This window comes from Syzygium oleosum, unplaced genomic scaffold (assembly GCF_021117445.2).
Source record: "Syzygium oleosum isolate NSW1041296 unplaced genomic scaffold, Sole_v2.1 Sole_v2.09, whole genome shotgun sequence".
Lineage (NCBI taxonomy): Eukaryota > Viridiplantae > Streptophyta > Magnoliopsida > Myrtales > Myrtaceae > Syzygium > Syzygium oleosum.
In genome coordinates, this window is record NW_026607493.1 from 6,833,059 (window position 1) to 6,855,724 (window position 22,666).

At 41.2% G+C, this 22,666-nt stretch overlaps 3 protein-coding genes across 4 annotated transcripts; all 3 read left to right on the forward strand.

The window, feature by feature from the left end:
* The first annotated feature begins 688 nt into the window (after nucleotides 1–688).
* Nucleotides 689–3,725, forward strand: LOC115692804 (uncharacterized). The gene is given in 4 exon segments (XM_056314421.1): nucleotides 689–945; nucleotides 1,247–1,332; nucleotides 1,420–2,939; nucleotides 2,942–3,725. Coding segments are annotated over 4 exon segments (2,379 nt in total). The 5' UTR covers nucleotides 689–785; the 3' UTR covers nucleotides 3,555–3,725.
* A 5,751-nt stretch (nucleotides 3,726–9,476) lies between these two features.
* LOC115692786 (metallothionein-like protein type 2) lies at nucleotides 9,477–10,473 on the forward strand. Its single transcript, XM_030619743.2, has 3 exons — nucleotides 9,477–9,713; nucleotides 10,011–10,094; nucleotides 10,178–10,473. The coding sequence occupies exons 1-3, from the start codon at nucleotides 9,646–9,648 to the stop codon at nucleotides 10,278–10,280; spliced, it is 255 nt and encodes an 84-aa protein (XP_030475603.1). The 5' UTR covers nucleotides 9,477–9,645; the 3' UTR covers nucleotides 10,281–10,473.
* A 4,481-nt stretch (nucleotides 10,474–14,954) lies between these two features.
* Nucleotides 14,955–22,294, forward strand: LOC115692785 (transcription factor MYB3R-3). 2 transcript variants are annotated; one of them, XM_030619741.2, is made up of 9 exons: nucleotides 14,955–15,093; nucleotides 15,524–15,704; nucleotides 15,952–16,003; nucleotides 16,296–16,353; nucleotides 17,203–17,297; nucleotides 17,380–17,483; nucleotides 17,784–17,912; nucleotides 18,772–19,860; nucleotides 21,838–22,294. In XM_030619741.2, the coding sequence occupies exons 2-9, from the start codon at nucleotides 15,541–15,543 to the stop codon at nucleotides 21,842–21,844; spliced, it is 1,698 nt and encodes a 565-aa protein (XP_030475601.1). In that variant the 5' UTR covers nucleotides 14,955–15,093; nucleotides 15,524–15,540; the 3' UTR covers nucleotides 21,845–22,294. The 2 variants fall into 2 exon arrangements, with proteins under 2 accessions (XP_030475601.1, XP_030475602.1); XM_030619742.2 differs by having other exon boundaries at nucleotides 14,992–15,132.
* Nucleotides 22,295–22,666: the final 372 nt, after the last annotated feature.

A 22,666-nucleotide genomic window follows, 5' to 3' on the forward strand; every position in this document is an offset into this window, starting at 1 on the left:
AATTCTCTCTCTTTCCCTTTTCCTCTGGTAAGAAGATTTTCTGCGGATCGATGGTTAAACGTCGCGTCTCGCTCAGTTGATTATCGTGTCGTGATTTGGCCGATCGGTCGATGATGATGCTAGCCATCACTCGTTTACAAGGCCTCATGATCGCCGCGAAAGGTAATCGACGATGCCGGTTTCTTTCGTTCTTCTTGTTCGTTCGTTCATTTTCTTCATCTGCAGGGCATCGGCAATCGCTCGTTCGGTCCGTGACTCAATCTTTAATTATGCAGACTTTTTACGTTGAATGTTGCTTGCTGTTACACTGAATAATTGAAGTTGTTTATTTGTGCGAACGTTGTCACGATGAAATGAACAATAAGTAAGCTATTGCTGGAGTTATCAATTACGTCATGTTTACATCCTGATGACATCCATCCCCATCATCACATGAGAAAGTTCGATCCAACCCTGCTTAATTTTTGCCAAATTCGAGGACGTCGAGCATGCTGTTCCATCTAAAATGATTTCTACGCGCTTCTCTGAATCCCTCATAGATTCTGCATCTTTCAGGTTCAGCTATAGAGATGATTGCAATCTGTTTCTCCTTCGTTTGCGACGCAAAATTTACCAATCTGTATTCGGCACCGTATGCTTTGGGAATTGCATGTATGCAACATAGTCTGAGTCCTGTATCTCATGTATTCTCCGGTTGATCGATTACCTGCGACACGATTCAGCCGTCAGGAGCTGAAAGCTTCTTGTGAGACTAAGAGATCCAAAAGCGGCAACCCGCTTTCCCGATGGGGAAGCACTTGCAAAGCAAAAGCGCGCAGCTCCAGTTGGAGAACCATCAGCAGGGATGCATGTGGAGCATACTTCACGGTCTCAAGTACCATCAGTGGCATTACGTCAAGAAGAGGCTTCCGCACATGAGGCAAGGAGGCGGAAGGCATTCGGCGGGTAAAGCGATCGCGATCCACCGATCCCTGTCCATTTCAATATCGATAACACTGTTGATATTCGTCAGTAGTCTTAAGATATTTAAGGAGATTTGTCTAGTGCGCTTGGAACTGAATGGTTAGTAGTTACCGATGATTAGTTTGCATGGGACCTTGTCCAGAGAAGTCATCTCAATGAACTAATTTACAGGCTGTGATAATTGGGTTGATGTTGCTAAACAATTCTTGCAGAGATTAGATGGAATGACGATAGTTTATGGAAAGATTCGGACAATTTCATGACCATCATCCTTTTTTGTTAGGTAATGGAACTACTGAGAACAGTACAAATGCCCATCATACTGACGTATCACCGGAGCACAGCAATGCCGATGGCGAAAGCTTGCAGGTGAGTTCGAATAGATTTCGGTAATTGATTGCATCGCTTGTCTTCCTCGAAAGCTAATGACTGATCTGGAAATTTAACGTTGACCAGAAGAAGAGAGAACTCAGTCCAGCAACCAAGACCTCCGTGAAAGCCCGGATAAAAGCGCTGATCTCGGAAGAGAAGTACAGAAGGAAGGGCCGGCACCGCAGGAGCTCCACCTCTCCGGCGCACTTGCAGTCGGTTGAAGCCAGTTCCACTCATCATCCAGGCTCAGGCTCCTGTCTTCACAGGTCTTCACATGATCACTTTGACATGCATGGGATGCAACCGATACAGAAAGGCGAACTTAGTCAGGAAAAATCGAAAAACTCAGAGCAAACTCTGCCACAGGATGATGTGCTTCTTGAAAGTTGTACTGCCACAGACGGTCTTGATCACCGAGCATATGATGGTACAGATGGTTCTGATTGCCGATCGGGGATTTTTCGTGATCCTTTGGATAGAATTGACCTGGACAAGGAGCTAGTTCTCAAAGTTTTACAGGACAAGGGATCATTTTCGGCTCAGCACTTTGATGGTCAAAACGCGGTTAGAATGAAAATGGGGCTGCGGAGGTTTGGAACTTCTCCAGTATCAAGCCAATCAGGCGAAGAGGTCTCAGCACCAAGCACATCTAGAAACAAAGAGGAAGAAGAGTGTAGCAAAAGCAAGTTAGGCAGCCTGGGTCAAGACACACCTTTGGCGGAATCCAATGCTTCTGTGGCCGTCCCCGTCCTGTTTCTAAAGAAGCAAGGCAAGAATCAAGTCGTCAGTAGTCGCCTCAAGAATCTGAAAAAGAAACTGAAACATGTATTGAAAGCAAGCCGGAAGGAAAAGCATCGGATAGCCATGGACGGGATCCTCGACAAGATCCCTCGAGACCACGAGCGTTCGATGGAAATAAAGGAGGACGTGATACGAAAGTGGAAGGACGTGGTCTCGGAGAGAGATTATAGCAGCTCTCCAAGACAAGGCGATCCACGTGGTATGAAGAGGACGCCGTCCCTCGATGCGTCACTGGAGAAGTATTGTCAGCTGTTCGAGTCAAGTTTCAATAGAGAGGCCAAGCACAGCGATACCGGGACATCTAGAGTCGGAGGACAAGAGAAGAATTCGCATCGTGAGGTATCCGTGAGATCGCTGGTGCGCATTCGTTCCTTACCAGAACTCAAATCTTCCTCTTTTAGGACTGAGGACTCTTCAGTAGCCATCCTCACTGGGACTCCAGTTAGGACTCTCACGGACACTAATGTGAGCGGACGAAGTAGCTTCGACGCGGCGAGCAATCAGAACTTTAGGTTAGCTTTGGAGAAATTAGATGTGCATGTAGAAAATGAAGTCGATGACGAGAAGGTAGATCATAGTGAAGCTTCTTCGGTCGGTAGAGAAGAGGTACAATTAACGTCGGTTGCTAGTTTTCAAGATATGGGCGACTCGACAGCAGGAGAACGTACATATGTCGACGAGGTTGTCATCGAGCTGACCTCGATGCCCTCCATTAAACTAGAAGATACAGAGTCCAATCAAAGAAGCCCCGTCCTCGATGGAGTGGAGTCCGATTCTTCGGCCATTTGCTGTCGTGAACCAGCATAAGTGACGTGCTGCCGGTGGTGGACACTGAAGTTCATCTTGAAAATGCGGAAATCTCGAGTTATCAACTGGATATGGACTTAATGTATGTCCCTGTGGATTTGAAAGACGTTGAGCTGTTCAATTATGTCAAAGACGTCCTAGAGCTCTCTGGATTCGGTGGCAACGAATCCCTGGGAAGATGGCATTCTGGAGGCCAACCGGTTGACCCTTCGGTTTATGAAGAAGTCGAGGGTTGCTCAATGCCCAACCTCGAGTCTCTAGAGAACAACGAAGGCGGTCACTACGATCACTTAATTTTGTTCGATCTCATCAATGAGGTGTTGGTCAATATCTACCAGAGATCCTTCGGGTACCATCCAAGGCCTCTGTCTTCTCTCTGCCGCGTGCATCCAATGCCAGAAGGGTTCCGTGTTCTTGAGGAGGTGTGGGCGAGTATAAGCTTTTATACGAGTCTAAGGCCTGAGCTCGACCCGGCAATGGACTATGTGACTGCCAGAGAGCTAGAAAGGCATGACGGGTGGATGAATCTACGGTTCGATAGCGAGTGCGTGGGGCTTGAGCTCGAGGACTTGATCCTGGATGATCTTTTGGAGGAATTGATCTGCACTTGAACACATTCTAAGTCGCATTTTTTTCTCTTCCTATAAATGTAAAGTTGCTAGCTTAGATCTAACCTAGAAGAAAAAAATGTTGAAAGCAATTTCACACTAAATAGTGACGGTCCATAAACAACAGTGTACATAAGGCGTTTTTAAATTGATAGTGAAAAAAATTGATCTTCTCATGCCTCTGATAAAGTATGCGCTGAGTTGATTATAGCGACCAATCGGTGCATGAATCTTTAATGGTGAAGTTATCTCCAGGGAAACTCATATGTGGCTTCGTGAAGCCAAACATACAGTGCATAAGAAACTTTAGAAATAAAACATTTCTGGTTCAAGCAAATGAGATTCGTCTTCTTCTTCAGCTGTCACGTGAGTCAGTGATTATGTAGGAAGGATAGAGCTAAAACAACCCAAGAACGATGATAATTAAAATGAACCTAGCAAGTTTCCAAGGAAATGATTGTGTTGATGCCTTACTTCTCTTGCCACTTTAGTAAGACTTCTTGATAAAGCTCTTTCTGCAAATTCCTCCTCGAAATTTGGTTTTTGCAATCAAATCTCCGAGCGAAGGGGAGTAATTTTTCAATCTGATTCCCGCAGTGGCCGAGGTATACGAAAAGCATAAACGAGAAACTAGGCGAAGGTGCCGTTTGAACACGAGACCTCATAGCTCTGATGTCACATTCGATTAACTATGCAGTTAGCGCACTTTCAGAATCTCTGGTCGTGCACTCAGCCCATTTCGCCCCCAGAACATCACTCGAACATCCGTTTGTGGAGTTCGCAAAACCAGACTCCTCTACTCCGGTCCATTCACAAAACAGGAGTGCATGATAACGGGTTTTAGGTTCATTGCTTGCTTGGCCTTATCCTCCTTGTCCATAGATTACTTAATATTGCAATGGCATCGGAACAAGCTCTCCATATAAAGCTGTTTTTTTTTTTGGAAACACAGTCCAAAAGCTCCATGATTCCAGTTTCCATGCTCAATCTGGTATGACAAGGAGGGACCTTTCCCAGCTCTCCTTTCCTCACAATTGCCTCAACTTCATCCTCCTCTAGTTGCTCACTTGTTCCTCTGTGGTCCCAGTTTCTTCGTCACTGAACCATAAAATTTTCAGCACCAGGCATCCAAGGATCAGACCAGTTACTTATAGATTCCCCATTAACCACATGCCACATGGTGCCTCTAGTTTCTGTTGGCTAGAAAGGTGGAGAACTTGTGATAGACTGATCAATACTTCTGGTCATCTTAAATATGCCATCGGTAGTATTTTTGCGATCCCTTTTGAACAACACCTTGGTCCAAGATCTATCGGTGTAAGCCTTTAGATAAGTAATTTTGAATTTGATCTCGCAACACTCTATAATGGCTCTTCAACTGGACAAACAGAACACAGGCGAAGTTTCTTTGCTGTCCACCGATTCAACTCTGGAGTTGGAATGAAAATTGGGCTTGATCTCCGCAATGGGGAGGGAGGAAGAACAAATGGGCATCCACCATTTGAGTCCGTTGTGCCAACATTGTCGACGTCCATGTGTAGATAGACGACCCTCACATAGATTTTGGTTTCCATGAGTACACTCTCTCATCTACTTCAATCAAACGGTGGACACAGAGGTTGCTTTGCTTCCCAACAATGAAGCCGCAAAAGCATTGCATGGAGAGAGAGAGAGAGAGAGAGAGAGAGGGGATCACTGGTGGAAGTCGTCGGCCAAGTCGAAGGTGGTCGGCGACATCTCCGATGGCGCGCCTCCCCTCTCTCTCTCTTTACGCCATTTATCGACTTTAATGGGTCAGGTCTGATGTAGCTAGCAAGGATCACCTAGAGGGGATGAATAGGTGATCTTAAACAATTTTTATCAATTTACGCGAAAATGAAAGATCACAGTTGAGACCTTACAAAAAAAAAAAAGATCACAGTTGAGTCTGAATAAAATTCAGATTCAAAACAGTTTATATAGACAGTGCTCTTGATGTGCAGTGTGTAAAGTAAGAGATAATGGATAGAAAAACTGCACACAAGTTTATAGTGGTTCGGCTTATAGCAAGCCTACGTCCACTCTCCCACGCTGACAGCCTACCGGCTGGATTTCACTATGTAATCAAGAGGAATTACAGCTTCTGAGTGACAGCACTCTTGTGTATGATAGGACTCTCTATCTCACACAATCACTCTTACAAAGTGTTCCTCAAGATCTTAATTTTTTGCTCAGAAAGACAAGAGAAATGATCGGAGTATGCTCAGACTTTGGACTTGTTGATTCTTGATTCTGTACTTCCTTTTGCTGCTCGTTGATCTCCTTAAATACTCCTCCACTTCCAAACTAGCCGTTGGACAGCCTTCAGAGGATCATCTTCCAATCTTCACATTGGACAGATTTGTATAGAAAGGATTGAGTAGCCGTTGAATGACAGATTCTGAATCCCGCTGATTCTGGTCGCCCATACAATCAGAATCTTGGTTTTCATAAGTAGAGCTTTATTCGTTATGATGCACACTTGTCGTAGTATTTGATTGTCAATCAATTATAGCCTTCGATTGAAACAATCAAAACTTTCCTTCTGTGAAATCCATACCAGATCACTAGCTATTATGTTTCGTTCTGAGTTCTGCGTCTGAAGAAATTCTTCGTCTGAAGAAATTTTGCATCTGAATAACTTCTGCGTCTAAATAACTTCTACGTCTTCATGTCAGAACTAAGATTATGTGGGTCTTCAACTTCTTATTTTGCCAGCTTGTAAAGTCTAAAAACTTCCTTCTGAGTTTCCAGAATATATATACATACTTGGAAAAAAAAATAGTTCAGAATAAGTATCAGATTTACAATAACATGGAAGGTTTTGTCAACTTCAAAATCAATAGGAGTTTTCTTCAACAATCTCCCCCTTTTTTATGGTGACAAAACTTCCTTGCAGATTGAATCAATTTGAAGTTAATTTGAAATAAATAAGCATATTAAGCGCATGAAGCACAGATTGAGATTGAAAGAGCAAACTCTTTTGATATCTGTGTCTTTTTCTTCCTTTGTATATAACCTGCATATGATCTGCATATTAATGTTAGTATGGCAAATCTGCATATAATTTCTCCCCTTTTTTGTCAGCAGCAAAAAGAATGATAGAGAGAATAAAGCTTTGATATTAATCAAACTGTCTAACAAGGAGAATTGTTAAGAATATTACAGACCAAGTGAGAAAAAAATGATTTTTGAGAAAAAAAATGTTAAAAAGCAGGCTATTTCTTGGAAGGGGTTCGAATGAGTTGAAAGTTTTCCAAAATGGAGACAGCTTCCTCAATCTTCGAAGAACATTCACCCATAGCTTTGTCCATGTTGGTTGAGCACAGAGCAATAGCTTCTTCAAGTTCTGCTTTGTCTTTTGCTGCCTGAAACCGTTGAGTCTGGTTATTTTCCTCAACAATTTTATGAAGATTCTTCACATCTTGTTCAAGTGAAGCTTGCTTATCTTTGATTTCGAGCAAAAGAGTTAAGATGGTCAGATTGTCAGAGGGCTGATCTTGGACATTAGCTTGTTCAGTCTGATCGAACTCAGTTTCCGCTTATGATGGAATCTCCCCCTGAAAAGGTGCATGATCTGCAGAAGCATGTTCTTCAGAATCAAGATAAGATTGACTTACATTTGTCTGCGGTGGAGCAATGTAAGGAACTATCTGAAGCAGATTAAAGTCTTCAGATGTTGGTTCTGAAATATGAACATCAGGTTCTGAAGAAACTAATGGTCTCTGAACATAGTCCTGGCAAGCATTTTGTCCTAGGTCAAGATTGTCTGAGTCATCTTCTTCATCTATAAGGAGAAGTTTTCGACGTTTTCTGTACACTTGAACAGGTCTGGTTGGTATGAAGTCTTCCTTGACTTTCTCTTTTCCTCTGCTACTTCCTTCTTTCTTTCTTGCTGGTCGTCCTTGAGGAGATGATGCTTCAGAATGATCTCTAAGTGATTTTCTTGGCCTTTGTCCTAGTGTCTCTCTATTTTCTTTGGCAGCAAATTGCTGGAAGTTCATTTTGGCCAACATCTTTTCTCCAACAAACATTAGAGGGACAAATGTCTTGCACAATTCATCAGGGACAGAAATGTGTAAATAAACAAATATCATGGATATTAATGCACCATAGGGAAGCTGACCTTTGTCCTTGAGTACAGTTCTGTACATATGAAGAATAATTGTGTGTGGAAGAGAGAATGGGACTGCATGCAGAATTGCCCAAATAAGTTTGACCTCAAATTTGGATAAATCAGTCTTTGATGATGCTTTGGGCCTAAGACAATTGATAATGATCTTATGTAAGATCACTGTTTTCTTTGTCAAATTTGGATAAGTAATCATCCTTTTTGAACCTCTGGAAAAGTTTGGGTTTTCTTAAACAAAGTTTGGGGGTGAATAGGTGATCTTAAACAATTTTTATCAATTTACGCGGAAATGAAAGATCACAGTTGAGTCTGAATAAAATTCAGATTCAAAAAAGTTTATATAGACAGTGCTCTTGATGTGCAGTGTGTAAAGTAAGAGATAAGTGATAGAAAAACTGCACACAAGTTTATAGTGGTTCGGCTTATAGCAAGCCTACGTCCACTCTCCCACGCTGACAGCCTACCGGCTGGATTTCACTATGTAATCAAAAGGAATTACAGCTTCTGAGTAACAGCACTCTTGTGTATGATAGGACTCTCTATCTCACACAATCACTCTTACAAAGTGTTCCTCAAGATCTTAATTTTTTGCTCAGAAAGACAAGAGAAATGATCGGAGTATGCTCAGACTTTGGACTTGTTGATTCTTGATTCTGTACTTCCTTTTGCTGCTCGTTGATCTCCTTAAATACTCCTCCACTTCCAAACTAGCCGTTGGACAGCCTTCAGAGGATCATCTTCCAATCTTCACCTTGGACAGATTTGTATAGAAATGATTGAGTAGCCGTTAGATGACAGATTCTGAATCCCGCTGATTCTGGTCGCCCATATAATCAGAATCTTGATTTCCATAAGTAGAGCTTTATCCGTTGTAATGTACATTTGTCGTAGTATTTGATTGTCAATCAATTATAGCCTTAGATTGAAACAATCAAAACTTTCCTTCTGTGAAATCCATACCAGATCACTAGCTGTTATGTTTCGTTCTGAGTTCTGCGTCTGAAGAAATTCTACGTCTGAAGAAATTCTTCGTCTGAAGAAATTTTGCGTATGAATAACTTCTACGTCTTCATCTCAGAACTAAGATTATGTGGGTCTTCAACTTCTTATTTTGCCAGCTTGTAAAATCTGAAAACTTCCTTCTGAGTTTCCAGAATATATATACATACCTGGAAAAAAATAGTTCAGAATAAGCATCAGATTTACAATAACATGAAAGGTTTTGTCAACTTCAAAATCAATAGTAGTTTTTCTCAACAAGATCCACACGAGCAAAATCCCGAATGGGTCACTCCACTCCAATGCAAAAATCCTTTGCCCTGGATGGTGTCGGAGTGTTCTTGATGCTATGCGACTGATGCACGCTCACAAGTAATGCTCTCACGTCACTTGGGTCGATAATGCAAATGCATGAATCTGCACATGATCGATTTTAATGCGGGTTGATTAGGGGTAGGTAACGTGGCGGATATTTTTGGCTCTTTTTGACGAGAGTGCGTCTCCCTGCACTGCGAAAATCATCGGGGCCCTCGAAATTTGCGGACATTACGGAACCGACTTCGATCGAACGCACCCGAGAGCTCCGGAAGGCGCAGAGATCTCGAGAAATCGGTTGGAAGCGACACGAAAGTAAGGCGACGGATGGGGACGAAGAGGCACGTGGAGGAGGACTGATCCGGAGGCGACGGATGGGGACGAAGAGGCACGTGGAGGGGACGAAGAGGCACGTGGAGGAGGACTGATCCGGAGGCGACGGATGGGGAGGAAGAGGCACGTGGAGGAGGACTGATCCGGACAAGTGGGCGGCTGATCTCCCCTCCCCTGCGCTATAAATACCGTCGCTGGCCCTTCGCAGAGCTGCTCGCCGTCGGAGAATTGTCGGAGAGAATCAATCGCTGTAATCTCCGTTTGATCGTTGCTTTGCCAATCTGAGATCTGGAAGACATGTCGTCGTGCTGTGGAGGAAACTGCGGCTGCGGCTCCGGCTGCAACTGCGGTAACGGTTGCGGAGGGTGAGTCTCTTTCCCTCTCTGTCTCTGTCTCTCTCTGTCTCTCTCTCGCATGGATGTAGATGATGCGTTGATGAATCTCCGAAATGACGCAAACAGATCTCAAATTTATGATCAAACGTTTCTTGCATGCTTTCTACGATAGTTCTGGCGCTTTTCGATCGTTGGAATCCGTCGCTCCAATCTGATGGTAAGCGCGAATACACAGAGCAGTTGCTTGTGCGATGATGATTAGCCGGTTTTTAGTTTTATTGATTGTTGAATAGCCATAAAATCAAGGAAATGGCGATGGTGACGCAGGTGCAAGATGTATCCAGACATGAGCTACGCGGAGAACGGCAGCAGCGAGACCCTCGTCATGGGCGTCGCTGCGCCTGGGAAAGCGTACGTGCTCGGGATCTTCCTCCTTTCTTGTTTCTCTTTCTTAGTAATTCGATAATTCGCCAACATTTTTGTTGTCAATGCAGCGTGAAGATGGAGGAAGGAGAGATGGGTGTCGCGGGAGCAGCGGAGAACGGGTGCAAGTGCGGGTCCAACTGCACCTGCAACCCGTGCAACTGCAAGAAATGAACCGTCCCTCTGAACAGCCGCCGCCGCTGCCACCCGCCTGTTCCTAATGCTGGAGAAATAAGAAAGCAGCCTTGTGTTTGGTATTTTGTTATCGTGTCGCCACCTCTCTGTGTCTCAGCTGTAATGGGGAGGTGTGTCCTGTGTGTGTAAATGCAGTGAACTAGTGCATATCTGTGTCTCTGTTTCAGCCAACTATGCTCCTTCGTTCTCTGCTCCACGGTTCTCCTTGCGATAGAATAAGGCTACAGGGGAAGCTTTAGATTTCGGGACCTCTGCAGCATCATCTGATAATTGTAGAAGAATATCGGTAAGCGAACCGAGGCAGAGTCGAAACGGTGTACGCTGCGTCCTCTGTCTGCTCAAGCGATGCTGCTGCATTATAGGGCGTTGAAAAAGAGGTGTAGAGAGGGGCAGAGTTGATGCCGGAAAAACGCATGAACATATCTTGGTTTTGAGGTGAAAAAGGTGGTAGAAGATGCATGATGCTTGCCACCAAACTGGTGATGGTAATCTATAAATTGTAGGAACTAGAAAGACGAATAGTCATAATCATTGATCCCAGCCACTTGTTATTCAGTCTTATGCGCCCGAAATTCCCTCGAAATTATTCGTGTCCTATACTTTTTGGACATTCAAAGGAAGAGAAATACAAGGAGAAACAGATTGGACAATGTAAATTTACCAATGGGGTTGCTCCACTAATTATTTCGATGGAAGGAGGATTACCGATGGGGGCTCTTGGAGGGATTGGGGCCGTCGATGGAGCTCGAGCTCCGGGAGGCAACGGGGAAGGCGGAGGCGTTCTTGTTGGAATGCGGATTTGAGTTTGGGAGTGAGAGAGAGGAAGTGAATTTTGAAAAAAAGAACAAGAAGAAGAAGAAGAAAGAGCGTGTCTTCGTTCTCTGAAATGAAGAGAGAGAAAAAAGTAAGATTTAATAATTACCCTGGTGCCACATGTTTATTAATTGAATGATTTAGCTCATGTTTGACGTGGACGGGCCCGGACCATCGAATATTTTCTCCTTGATTTTATTTTATGGTGTAAAAAGTGGTAGGTGGTATGTGATGATTATCACCAATTGGTGATGGTAATTCATAAATTATAGGAATTAGAGGTAGCTAGACAATGAAGAATGATGAACCGCTCAAATCGGGATCGGATCAGACCGATCGGTTTGGTCCGGTTCTCGAAAATATTCTGTTCCTAAAAGTGGAAATCGGGATTTTCGGTTTGATCCGGTTCCCGAAAATTTGCTCCTAAAGTTCGGTTTTAGGTATTCTAAGATGGGAACCGGATATGACCGCTAAAATATATATATTTTTATCTTTTCATATATATATTTATTTACTTTTTAAAATTTTTGAAAAAAAAACAGAAAGCCCAATTTAATTTCCCCAATTCCCTTTTGCCTTTACCAATAAGTGATTGGTCCCATTGGAACCGGTCTGGTTCCAAGACTAGCCGGTCCGGTCCCTTATCCTAGAAACTGGGAACCGGTCCTCCTGGTCCAGTTCCTGATTCTTGGACCGGACTAGACCGGATCAGGAACCGCTCACCCCTAATTAGAAATGGGTGCTATTGGATTCCATTCGAGGGTCTGTCTCTCAAGGTTTAATATGGAACTTTGCCAGATTACTCTGGAATTAGATTCCGTTTGTTTCCTAAAAAATAATAAGGGTAAAATAAAAATACTTAGGTGATCTCGATACATATGAGTTGAGCTACGATGAATGGAATGTAGGCAATACTTGCTTCGGAGAAGAAGGACTTTGCTGAGTTTGATGAACAATTGGAACGGTATTTGATTTGTCGAGTATCACCGAAGTCTAGGTTTAGCCTCCAGTGTCGAGGCTCGTTATTGGTACTTAGAAATAGGGCTGATATTTCTCGACACATTGGTCTACATGGGACCTAAATAGTTCATAGTTGCGGGTGCTTGGCGTTGAATTTAATTATGTCAAGTCATGAATGACTAAACCTGTAGATGCACTAGCCTTAAGCTCGTCATTCGCGAATTGACCATCTCAACTTGTTTAAGATAATGCTAGACACGCTCAACTAAACATATCAATGTGTTATTCGTGCCAACACGTCACATGCAAACATTTATGTAGATGCGTGAGCAAGCATGACATATTTTTTTACGCGTGTATAAAGATTGTATTTAAACGTGAAACGTGTCGTGTAACTCATATGATAAATGCGTTGCTTTGTTAGGTGGGAATATGACATGATTAGTAAACATGGCAATGTCCAGGTGAAATCTAAATTAAACACAAAACATGATTATGACATGATAAAATCAAATATACAAGACAATTAACTGCTAGCTCTATTGAGAAATGGCAGCAAGTTATGGACAAATTGAGTGGATTAAATTTGAATTAGATGCAAAACTTTGCATTCATCTTCTTAATCAGGCACGGCCTGGTAGGCCCGTATTGTCCTAGATCAATGATTGCGCTTGTTCAAGGCCGAACCAAGCCCAAGTGCTTAATTTCTGACCCGACTTGGTCTTACCCAACAACTTGACGAAACTATGAGTAAAAAGTATAGTAAATGATACTTATAAATTGGTCTTGCCCAGCACACATTTACGGTGTCGCGTTTTTTGCGTTCTTTTTGGCTAAAACACCCCATTTTTATGTTGATGACCACATCATTCTTCAACTTTATTAAGCACGTATAATATATACTAACACTTTTTTTAGGAAAATAATAATCTATGAGTTATAACTTTCCTGTGTCGTCCCGTTAAAAAATTTCCCTTTTTATTCTTTCTTGAACCTACCTAGAAAAATGCAATTTACTTTCCCCCCACAATAGCAAAAACAAGATACGAATGTGTATTATGTCAAGATATTAGTTCGTTTGTTTCTTCCAGTCTTTGAACATAAAGACTATAAAAGGATAAAAAAAGGAAAGGAAAGGGGAAGGAAAGAGAGAGATCAAGACGAAATTGTTTCTATTGTTCAACCATGAAGAAAGTTATCAATATTGCCCGTGAACCATATCCTCAAAAAAAAGAAATGGACTTCCATCAAAATCGCTTAAAATCTAGACAAAACAACCGATGAACGATCTTCTAACAACTCAAAGTAACAACATTATATCTTCAACAAATTAATGAATTCATGATGCGAACAAGAATAATGTTTTTCGACTTTAAAACGTAGTTACTTAGAATAAAGACATTTTTATCTTTATTGATTCAAAAGAACACTGGAGATAAGTTAACTAATTTGTTTTTGAAAACTTAGAACAAATGTGGTATATGAAGGAGAGAGGCGATAAGACTTTTTTTTAGAGAGTGGGGTGATGTTAATTATAAAAATTTTAAACAAATCTTGTGATTGGAGGGTAATTTGGTCAGTTAACGTAAAAATTGTGTGTTTTAGCTATAAGGTGTGGAAATAGCGTCATTCATATATTTGTTGTGGATTCTGTTGAAAGGTGCTTCGAGACACTGGTTGAGCAGCCATTGGTTATTTCATACTTAGATAATTAAATTCTACGTGTACTTTTCACAGCTAAGAATGTGTTAAAATAATATTGTATTTTTATGTTAAAATGTTTGGCGCTTCGTCTTTATTATATTCCCATACGACAATCATCATAACACTGGGGTAATTGTCTAGTTAGAGGTGATCGTGCCATGCTTGGCAACAATCGGAAGCCCAAATGGGTAGGTCAATACAAACAGCTCAACCCATCCGGACTCAATCACTTTTATAAAGTACGTTAAATATTCCATTAGTCATCTCGTCGCAAGTTGCTCAACTTGCCTTGCCTTTATTCTACTCCTTGATAAGTCCATCTAGACACATGACATATCTATTTGACTGCCATTACTACTCGAATTTTGTTAAATTGATAATGCAATGTTTATCTTGAGTCCCGTGGAATCACCACTCTGGTATATTTATCTGATTACTATCTATATTCGAATTTTCCTAAACGTATCTAAAGATTGGTTTACGTTCATAATTATTATCACTTCGATTTTATTTTTTTTGGGCTAAAAATTGTCATCACTTCGATTATTAGACCACGTCACAATACCTAAGGGACAAAAATGGGAAAAAAAAAAAAGGAGAGACATGGCGCCACCGACATCCACGAAATTCACAGAGGCGGCTCGCTCCCCCCCGCCCCCGATCGATTCAGTTACAACGTATCTTTCCCCGGATTCGCAGATCGCCCCCGATCCGACGGCCCAGAAACCTTCCACGAAGCCTCACCTGGACCGTCCAAAACTCCCGTGCGACTTTTCAGATTCCGCACCCCACCAAATAAAAAAAAAAAAGAAAAAGAAAAGAACAACGACAACAGAGGAGTGCCGTTTGAGGTTCAAACGTTTTCACCCCCAACAGCGTTATCACGGGAAACGCCAACCGCCGTCAACTCCCTTCCCCACCCCCGCGGCACCGCTCGGTTTGGTGGTGGGGCTGTCCGATCCGACGGCGGCGGCGTCAGTTGTCGCGCACGTATTCGTTAAATACGAAAAGAGGGAACAGACCTAGAACGTTAGACCGTTCCTCGCTTGCGCATCCACATACGCATATATATACACACACAGTATATTTATACTCCTCTCTTTTTTGTGTGTCTCTCTCTCTCTCTCTCTCTCTCCTCGTTTCAACGGGCGAGGATTTTTCGAAACGAAAGCTCTTGTTGCATCTCTCTCTCTCTCTCTCTCTCTCTAGGAGGAGGAGGAGGAAGGAACTCTCTCTCTCTTCTGTACAGGCTCGAATTTGTAGCTCTCTGTGGATGAGCTCGACTTCGATTCCCGCCACTTCTCGTCAAGAAGAGGTAAAGAGCTCTTGACCCCCCTCGCCGATTGCGTGCGAGGTATGTTCGGTCCTTTTCTCTCCTCCTTTTTTTTTCTCTCCGGTGAATCGCTCCTGTGCTGCTGCTGCTGCTTTTTGCCCGATCGCTCCTCGCGATCGGCTCCGGCTTCCGGCGGCGGCCGCGGTTCTCTCGGGTGGGGTCCGATGCGAATTCCCCCGGCCGGAAACCCTAGAATTGGCCGTTGCCCCCTGGGGTCCTTGGCGTTCGGTCTCTGTTGAGGCAGTGGTTCCGAGATCTGGGTCGTGCCTTGTTTTCTCGCCCGTGCCTTTTTTCGGTCGTTGCGGCGCTTGTGGATTTGGTTTTTGATTATCAAGTGGTTGGGTGTGCCCGATATGGATCGGTTATTGCTTGCTGATTGGTTCTGGCTTTGGCCTGTGGTTTGATGGCGCAGGACTTTGGGCGTTGGAGATGACTGTGGCAGGAATGGCCGAGTTAAAGATAGAGGATTGCTGTCTCGAGAACAAGCAATTGACTGCTGCCTCGAACTCCTCTTTATCCGAAGGCAGTGCCAGTGCCGCTACTCTCAAATCTCCCGCGGTGTCCAGCCCGGCAACTACTTCTCCCTCTCACCGGTATGGCATGCTAAAGAGCAATTGCTTTAGACGGCGACCTTTTTACGCCTCGCCGCCCTTCTGCATCACTGTCAAGTTGTTCTCTTTGCGGCCCTTTCCGTCCTTGTTTTTTTGTTGCTGTCTATTGTAATCGCATCCCTTCGATGCTGATTTAATCGAGGAGATTTACATGTGTGTGTTCTGCTGGTGGAGATTACTACACTGTCGTGTTGTTGCTAGTAGGTTAACTTTGCAATTTTATCTTCAGGAGGACGACGGGACCTATCAGGCGGGCAAAGGGTGGTTGGACTCCAGAGGAGGTTAATTTTCTGCTACTCTAGTGAATGTTTTGCTCTGCATGTGCTCTTTCTGTTTGATCATTGGAACTTTACATCCGAGGTCATTTTATACAATTATGTTTTCGTACATCGAAGGAGAGAGCTGAGCAGCATTTTATCTAATCAAAAGAAGTATGAAACTAGCATTGCCTAGACTGAATTGTTGGAAACTCCCATCTTGGGAACTAATGAGCCTGTACCTCATTGTAGAGAATATTTGCTTGTTTCTGTCCAGGGAAAGTAGCAGTTTCTAACCATTTTCTACCCTATTCAGGACGAGACGTTGAGAAATGCCGTTGCAGTTTATAATGGCAAGAGTTGGAAAAAAATAGGTAGCTCTCTTTTTTCTGACGCGCTTTCTTAAAGTTCTGCCTGTGCTTTTAAGTTACGGTCATACCGTTCTTGAGACCCAGAATTTGCTAAGCATCAGCTGCGTTTGGGAGTCTGATTGAAGTAGACAAGAATAATCTCGGTCTATAATTTTCTGATACAGCTGAGTCTTGTTCCATTAAAACATTAGATTGAATGCATATATATTCTTTGTTACCCAATTGAACGCTCTGTGGCTATACATTTGAGAAGAAAAATATATTTTTTTTGTTATTACACGTGCGGAAGAGCATTTCAAATTGCTATAAACGCACCGATAATCCTCAAATTATTAATTTGAGTGTTTTTCCCGGCTTCATTATAATATAATTGGTTTTATAAAGGAAGAGATGGTTCAGTTCATCACCTTTTCGTGGGGTTTATAGCACAAAGCTGGAGATTCCAAATGCTTTCTTTCAGATAGTATCTACATTGAACTGGTTGACACTTGTGCTTTTTGAAAAGAAACATATGAAATGCCGTGTCCGACGGTTAAAGCAATATAGATCATCATCACTACGTAATATTTTCCCTTGTGGTGTTGCTATTTATAATCGTCTTGCTTTCTACATTTTTCTGAGTGTTATTATCCATTACATGTGCTTCATTCTGGCATTGGCTCTCTCTCCTAAATTTATTGAAAATGCTAAAACTCTCATTTTCTTTTATTGGGTTGTGAGGAGTCTGGGAACAAATTATTCAGTTGCTTGAATTATGCAGATATATACTTGTATAAAGTATCTCTATGCATTCTGTTTCTTCGAGTGGATGAACTGGTCTTTGACTTATTTGTTGATCTTGTTTGGTTGTAGCTGAATACTTTCCTGATAGATCTGAAGTCCAATGTTTGCATAGGTGGCAAAAAGTTCTTAATCCTGAGCTTGTTAAGGGACCTTGGACCCAAGAGGTTGGACTGAGTTTCTTTCTTTTTGGTTAAATTACTATGTAAACTATGTTACTGAACTTTCTGCTCTTTGTTTGGAATATAGGAGGATGATAAGATCATTGATTTGGTATCAAGATATGGCCCCACAAAGTGGTCTCTCATAGCAAAGTCTTTGCCTGGTCGTATAGGGAAACAGTGCCGAGAGAGGTAGGTGTTCATGATCACAATCTTTGTCTGATCAAAACAGATTGTTATTCTATGGATGTTGATCTGTTGCAATGGGAGCCTCTTATTTCTAGTACTGCTATAGGTTTCTGTCTACTCTCTGGATTTCAGTTTCTTTATTTTTCCATGAGATGATCTACTTTTCACTGTTTGTGGGACATCCGTCGTAGTTTCGCAACTGTACTGTAAATTTCAGATAGTGCAATGCCTCTAAATAGATTCATGAGGGCAAATTTTCTCTTTTTTTGTCTACTGATAAGGCAATGCCTCTGTAAATTTCAGATGGCACAATCATTTGAATCCAGATATCAAAAAAGAAGCTTGGACGTTGGAGGAAGAATTAGCCCTTATGAATGCCCATCGGGCGCATGGGAATAAGTGGGCTGAAATTGCTAAGGTTTTACCTGGAAGGTATAGCAGTTTTTCACCATATATTATGACTTTACAAAAAATTCGGGCGAAGGAAGTGACTTTTTCTAGACATGGAATAGGCCAGTTTGGGAGTAAAAGCACATTGCTTTATGATTGTTTTGAGTCCTACGTCCTGGTCTTTCAGCCACTCTTCTGTCTTCTGATTCTTGTGAGGGATTTGAATAATTTTTTTGGATCTTGTAACTAAAAATACCAGTTGTTTTTCAGCCAAGTTTAGGAGTAAAAGCAGATTGCTTTTGATTGCTTAAGTCCTAGGTCCCTGCCTTTCAGCCAATCCCGTGTCTTCTTATTTATGAGAGGGAATTGATTGTCTTGGTTTGGTACATGTAAATAGACAATAGCAGTTGTTTTGCATTGTTATTCTTCTGGACTAGTTATATAGCATTGCTCTCTCATCTTTTTGGGATTTTTAAGATGCTGATTTGATCAGTTGAGTAGCACTAACGAATTCCTTTTTGGGACCTTGTCCCCCAAACCGATGGATGAAGGGGGAATTGATTGCCTATCCTATCAAGTGATTTTCTCTTTTTTACATAATGTCGTTATCACAGCAGTTTCTTCTATTCTTCCCTTCAACTAATGAAGAATATGCGAGAAGATTTTCTTAATCTATTAAGTTGTTGGTTTTTGTTTTGCTTACAATAGCATTAGGAACTTATGAGTATGCAAAGTTGACGTCTTGTTAAAATTTGTTGTAAATGATCGCTAAAAATGTGCTCCATCTGTTCTATTGTAATTCTGGATATGCTTTATTTCTGCACAGAGGAAGTCATTGAATTTGCTTGAATCTACCTTTCAGCTATATTGGCTTATGATATGCCTCTTTTTTGTTATGCAGGACTGACAACTCAATAAAGAATCATTGGAATAGTTCCTTGAAGAAAAAGTTAGACTTTTATTTAGCCACTGGTAAACTCCCACCAGTTGCAAAAAGTGGTTTACAAAATGGCTCCAAAGATGCAAGCAAACCCACATCAGCTAAAAGATTACTTGGGTGTAATAAAGGAGCAAACTTGATCCCTCAAAATTCATTAGGAAATGCCGGTACATGCAAATTAGAAGAAGAGAATCAGGATAAGTTGGAACTTATGGCTCGGCATCAAGAAGCATGTGAGTCATCAAGTTTTCTTCGCAGTGAATCCGCTGATTCGGGTAGTGCAGAGTTTAAATCTAGAATAGATGCTTCCACTAATTTAGAAGTATTGGCCCGGAGTGAAGATAGCGGAGCCTGTGGTAGAAGTGATCACAAAGATGTTGGAACAACGCCACCGGAGCAAGCTCTGGTTTATGGTTGTCTGTGCTATGAGCCACCTCCTCTGGAAAGTTGCATCCCTCTTGATTCTGAGATGAACGTTCATCTTCTGAAGCAAACTTGTTACTCAAGTCCTGCAAGTCCTGCTAGTCCTGCTAGTTTTCTCACTCCACCTTGTGAGAGAACTAGTGTTTTTTGCATACAAAGTCCAGAATCTATCCTCAGGTTTGCTGCTGAGACCTTCCCTAATACTCCATCTATATTGCGGAAGAGAAAAACTCAAGTGGCAAAGCATTTGTTTTCTAATAAAACTACAAAAGTAGATGGGGAGATTGGAAAAGACAGGCTTGATTCTCCTGATGTAGGGAGTAATGGTAGTTTGGAGAAATCCACGTCTCAGAATACAAGTGTCTATGATAGTCCTTGCCTTAGTAATGGTGCCAGTGCCACTATGTACAATGGTGGTGCTTTTAGTGCATCACCGCCATATCGGTTAAGATCCAAACGAACTGCTCTGCTCAAGTCTCTGGAGAAACAGCTTGATTTTACCTTTGAGGAAATGAAGTTGGATGGCAGTACGAAATCGGTTGATGTACCTATGAAGGAGAATGTTCATAATGCAGAAGATCCTTCTTCACACGTTACAAAGATGGTTTCGATCCAGGAATTGAAAGTGTGAGTAATTAGAGTAATAGCTTCTGTTCAGTTAAATCTTAATTTACTACTATGACTTCTTGCACTTTCTATGTAAGTTATACTTTTTCATCGAGATTATAGCTTCAAAATTCACTGTTCTGTTTTGTCTTTTATCTTTTTTTAGAATATATGATCGTGCATGGAATGATTTCACTCTTCGGTTCTCAATTCATATTGGAAGTGATAGTCATAGTGGTTGGGTTGAGTTCTAGGCTGAACTCTGCTTTAACTTGGAGACAAACCAAACATGATTTCTAGGGGTGTTAGTGATTCGGTTTGGACGTATTTTCAGCCCAAACTGAACTTACTGGTTTGGATCCCAACCTAAACCCAAACCAAAGCAATAAAATTATAACTAACTTCGGTTTGTTATCGGTTTGGTTCGGTTTCAAACCGTTACAATTAAGTTGATCTACAAGTATGAAGTTTAATACATGTTTAGACTATCGAACTTGAACATGCAATAACCAAAATTAACATAAAAGAACCTATTTCTACAAACTTTTTGAAAACAAAGGAATTTAATCACAATTAATTCAAATTAAAATATCGAAACGTTAAAAATATTATTTATCTAAATAAGGAAAACATAAAAGATCATAGAAAACTCTTTAGTTATTAGTATTTGAGATAAAAAAATTAATTAATAATGGCCAACTTGAGAAGTAAAAATCTTTTATTTAATAGTACAGAGGAATCTTAGATAGGAAGAAGTTGCTTGGTTAGGCTAGAGTACAAATTTTATTAGTCAAAAGGGAAAAAACATTTGTTTATTAAACTTATTGGTTTGCGAAGTGATAAGCCCAAACCAGACTAATAAGCCAATAACCAAAAAAAATCAAAACTAAAACTATACAAATAAATCGATGAACCAAACTTATCAGTTTGGTTTGGCTCAGTTTAGCGGTTTTCAGTTTTTCATGAACACCCCAAATGTATTTAGCTTTCATTTTCATTTATCAATTGTGATCAAGAAGACTGAAAAATGAAAACAGAAGCTATTTTGTTAAGAAAATGAAACTGAAAATGCTTTCTGGGATTACACAGCCCCCAAATGTTCTTTTGTTTCCTTTGGCTCGTGTATTTAGCATGCATGGATATAGTCATTATATAAGTATTTCTACGGAAGATTATAACCATTCTGGAACATTTCATTAATGGTTTCTATAAGTGATTAAATATTTTAAGGAAAATGAGAAAAGGCATCTGCATTTGTTCAGGGAGAACCTATTAAGCCCCATAGGAAAATGTTAGAATTGTGGTTCAGCTATTTGAGACATTGGAATGATGTCAGTCATGAACCGCCTCTTCAAAATAGTTGAGGTGCTGCTATGGGAATTGGACTTTCCTTTGTCTTATATCCACTGTCAGTTTTTTTATTGCAAAATTTTGTTTTTGGCCGGGGAAAAAAGTTTTAAGCTTATTGAATGTGAATTTTATTCTTAGATGAGGTAAGTTTTTATCAAAGTTTGCAAGCACCTCCCACTAATCTGCTGCTATTATGATGCTTAAATGTGACTTTTGGAAGTCTGAAGAGTGTTATACTTGTCCAACTGTTGTCTTCTGAGTGGAGTTTGAATGATTTGGGTTTTTATACGAGCTTCTAGTGAAAGAACGTGCATGTTACTTATAAATTCACAACCTCACGCCATAAGGAAAGAAGAAGACAAAGGATGTGTCAAAAGAATATGTATGCAAAGCTGTTGGTGTTTGAGTATATAAGAGTATTGTGGCATTGATAATATTGGGAAATACTTAAAATGACCTCTTTAGCTCTTAAAAAGAGTTGAATAAATTCACTGATATTTAAGCAGTTCGTCAAGATGGGCAGGGACGCTCTTTAAAAAGGTTTTCGTTTTTTCCCCCATTTGTTGCTTCTAGAATAGACATTAATGCTCTGTTTTTTATTAACTCACAAGGAGATAAAAGTTTACCTTGTCTGCAATTTCATTTTAGGGACTAATGGTACACATCTACCAGGCGGTTGATGACAAGCAACCATCTGCATTGGAGATCTGGTAATCTTTCTTCAATGCTTCACCTTAGTTGTCACAGAGACAGCTTGGCTTGGGAGATTCGTTCCCATCAGATGCATACCATGATAGAAGAAATTCAGAAGTAGATGCATTTTTAAAAATAAATTCAGTGGTAGAAGATGGGGCCTTCCAAGTCTGTACAGAAATCATTTGATAAATGGCAATTTGGTTGGTATTACATCCAGGGTTATAAGATTACTTCTCCTATCCAATACATTTTTGCTTGTCGTCGGTTGTCAATATCTTACTAACAGATCCATTAGCACGGTGCTTCCCCACTTGTAATTTAAGAAGGCTGTCATCCATTTTTTTCGAGTTTATCGGATCCAACTGTATCTTTCGCTATGCTTCCAAGTGTACATGCTTTACTAGTTCAATGTTACAGCTTCTGATTTGCTCGAGTGTTGAAGTTTAGAAACACCGGTACAGTCTTAATGGATGATGCTATGTTACTGATCGACTTCCACATGCTGGCTGTTTCTAGGTAACCTAAGTCATTATTCTGCTTTCTGATTTTCCGAAGCAGCACTCGATTAATCCATCTTTTGCCCGAACATCGCTCGACTCGATCACTCTTGTAGATTAGGATGTTCGTCTTTGGACAGGGTTCATTCATTTCTTTTTTCTACTTATAAATAATGCTGGTTTGGTCCTGACCACTGCCGCGAGTGCATGGTCAATTAGAGGTGGTAGTTGTTTTGGTGTCGGTAGCAGTTTCAAACATTTGCTTGATTGGATGAGGGTGCACT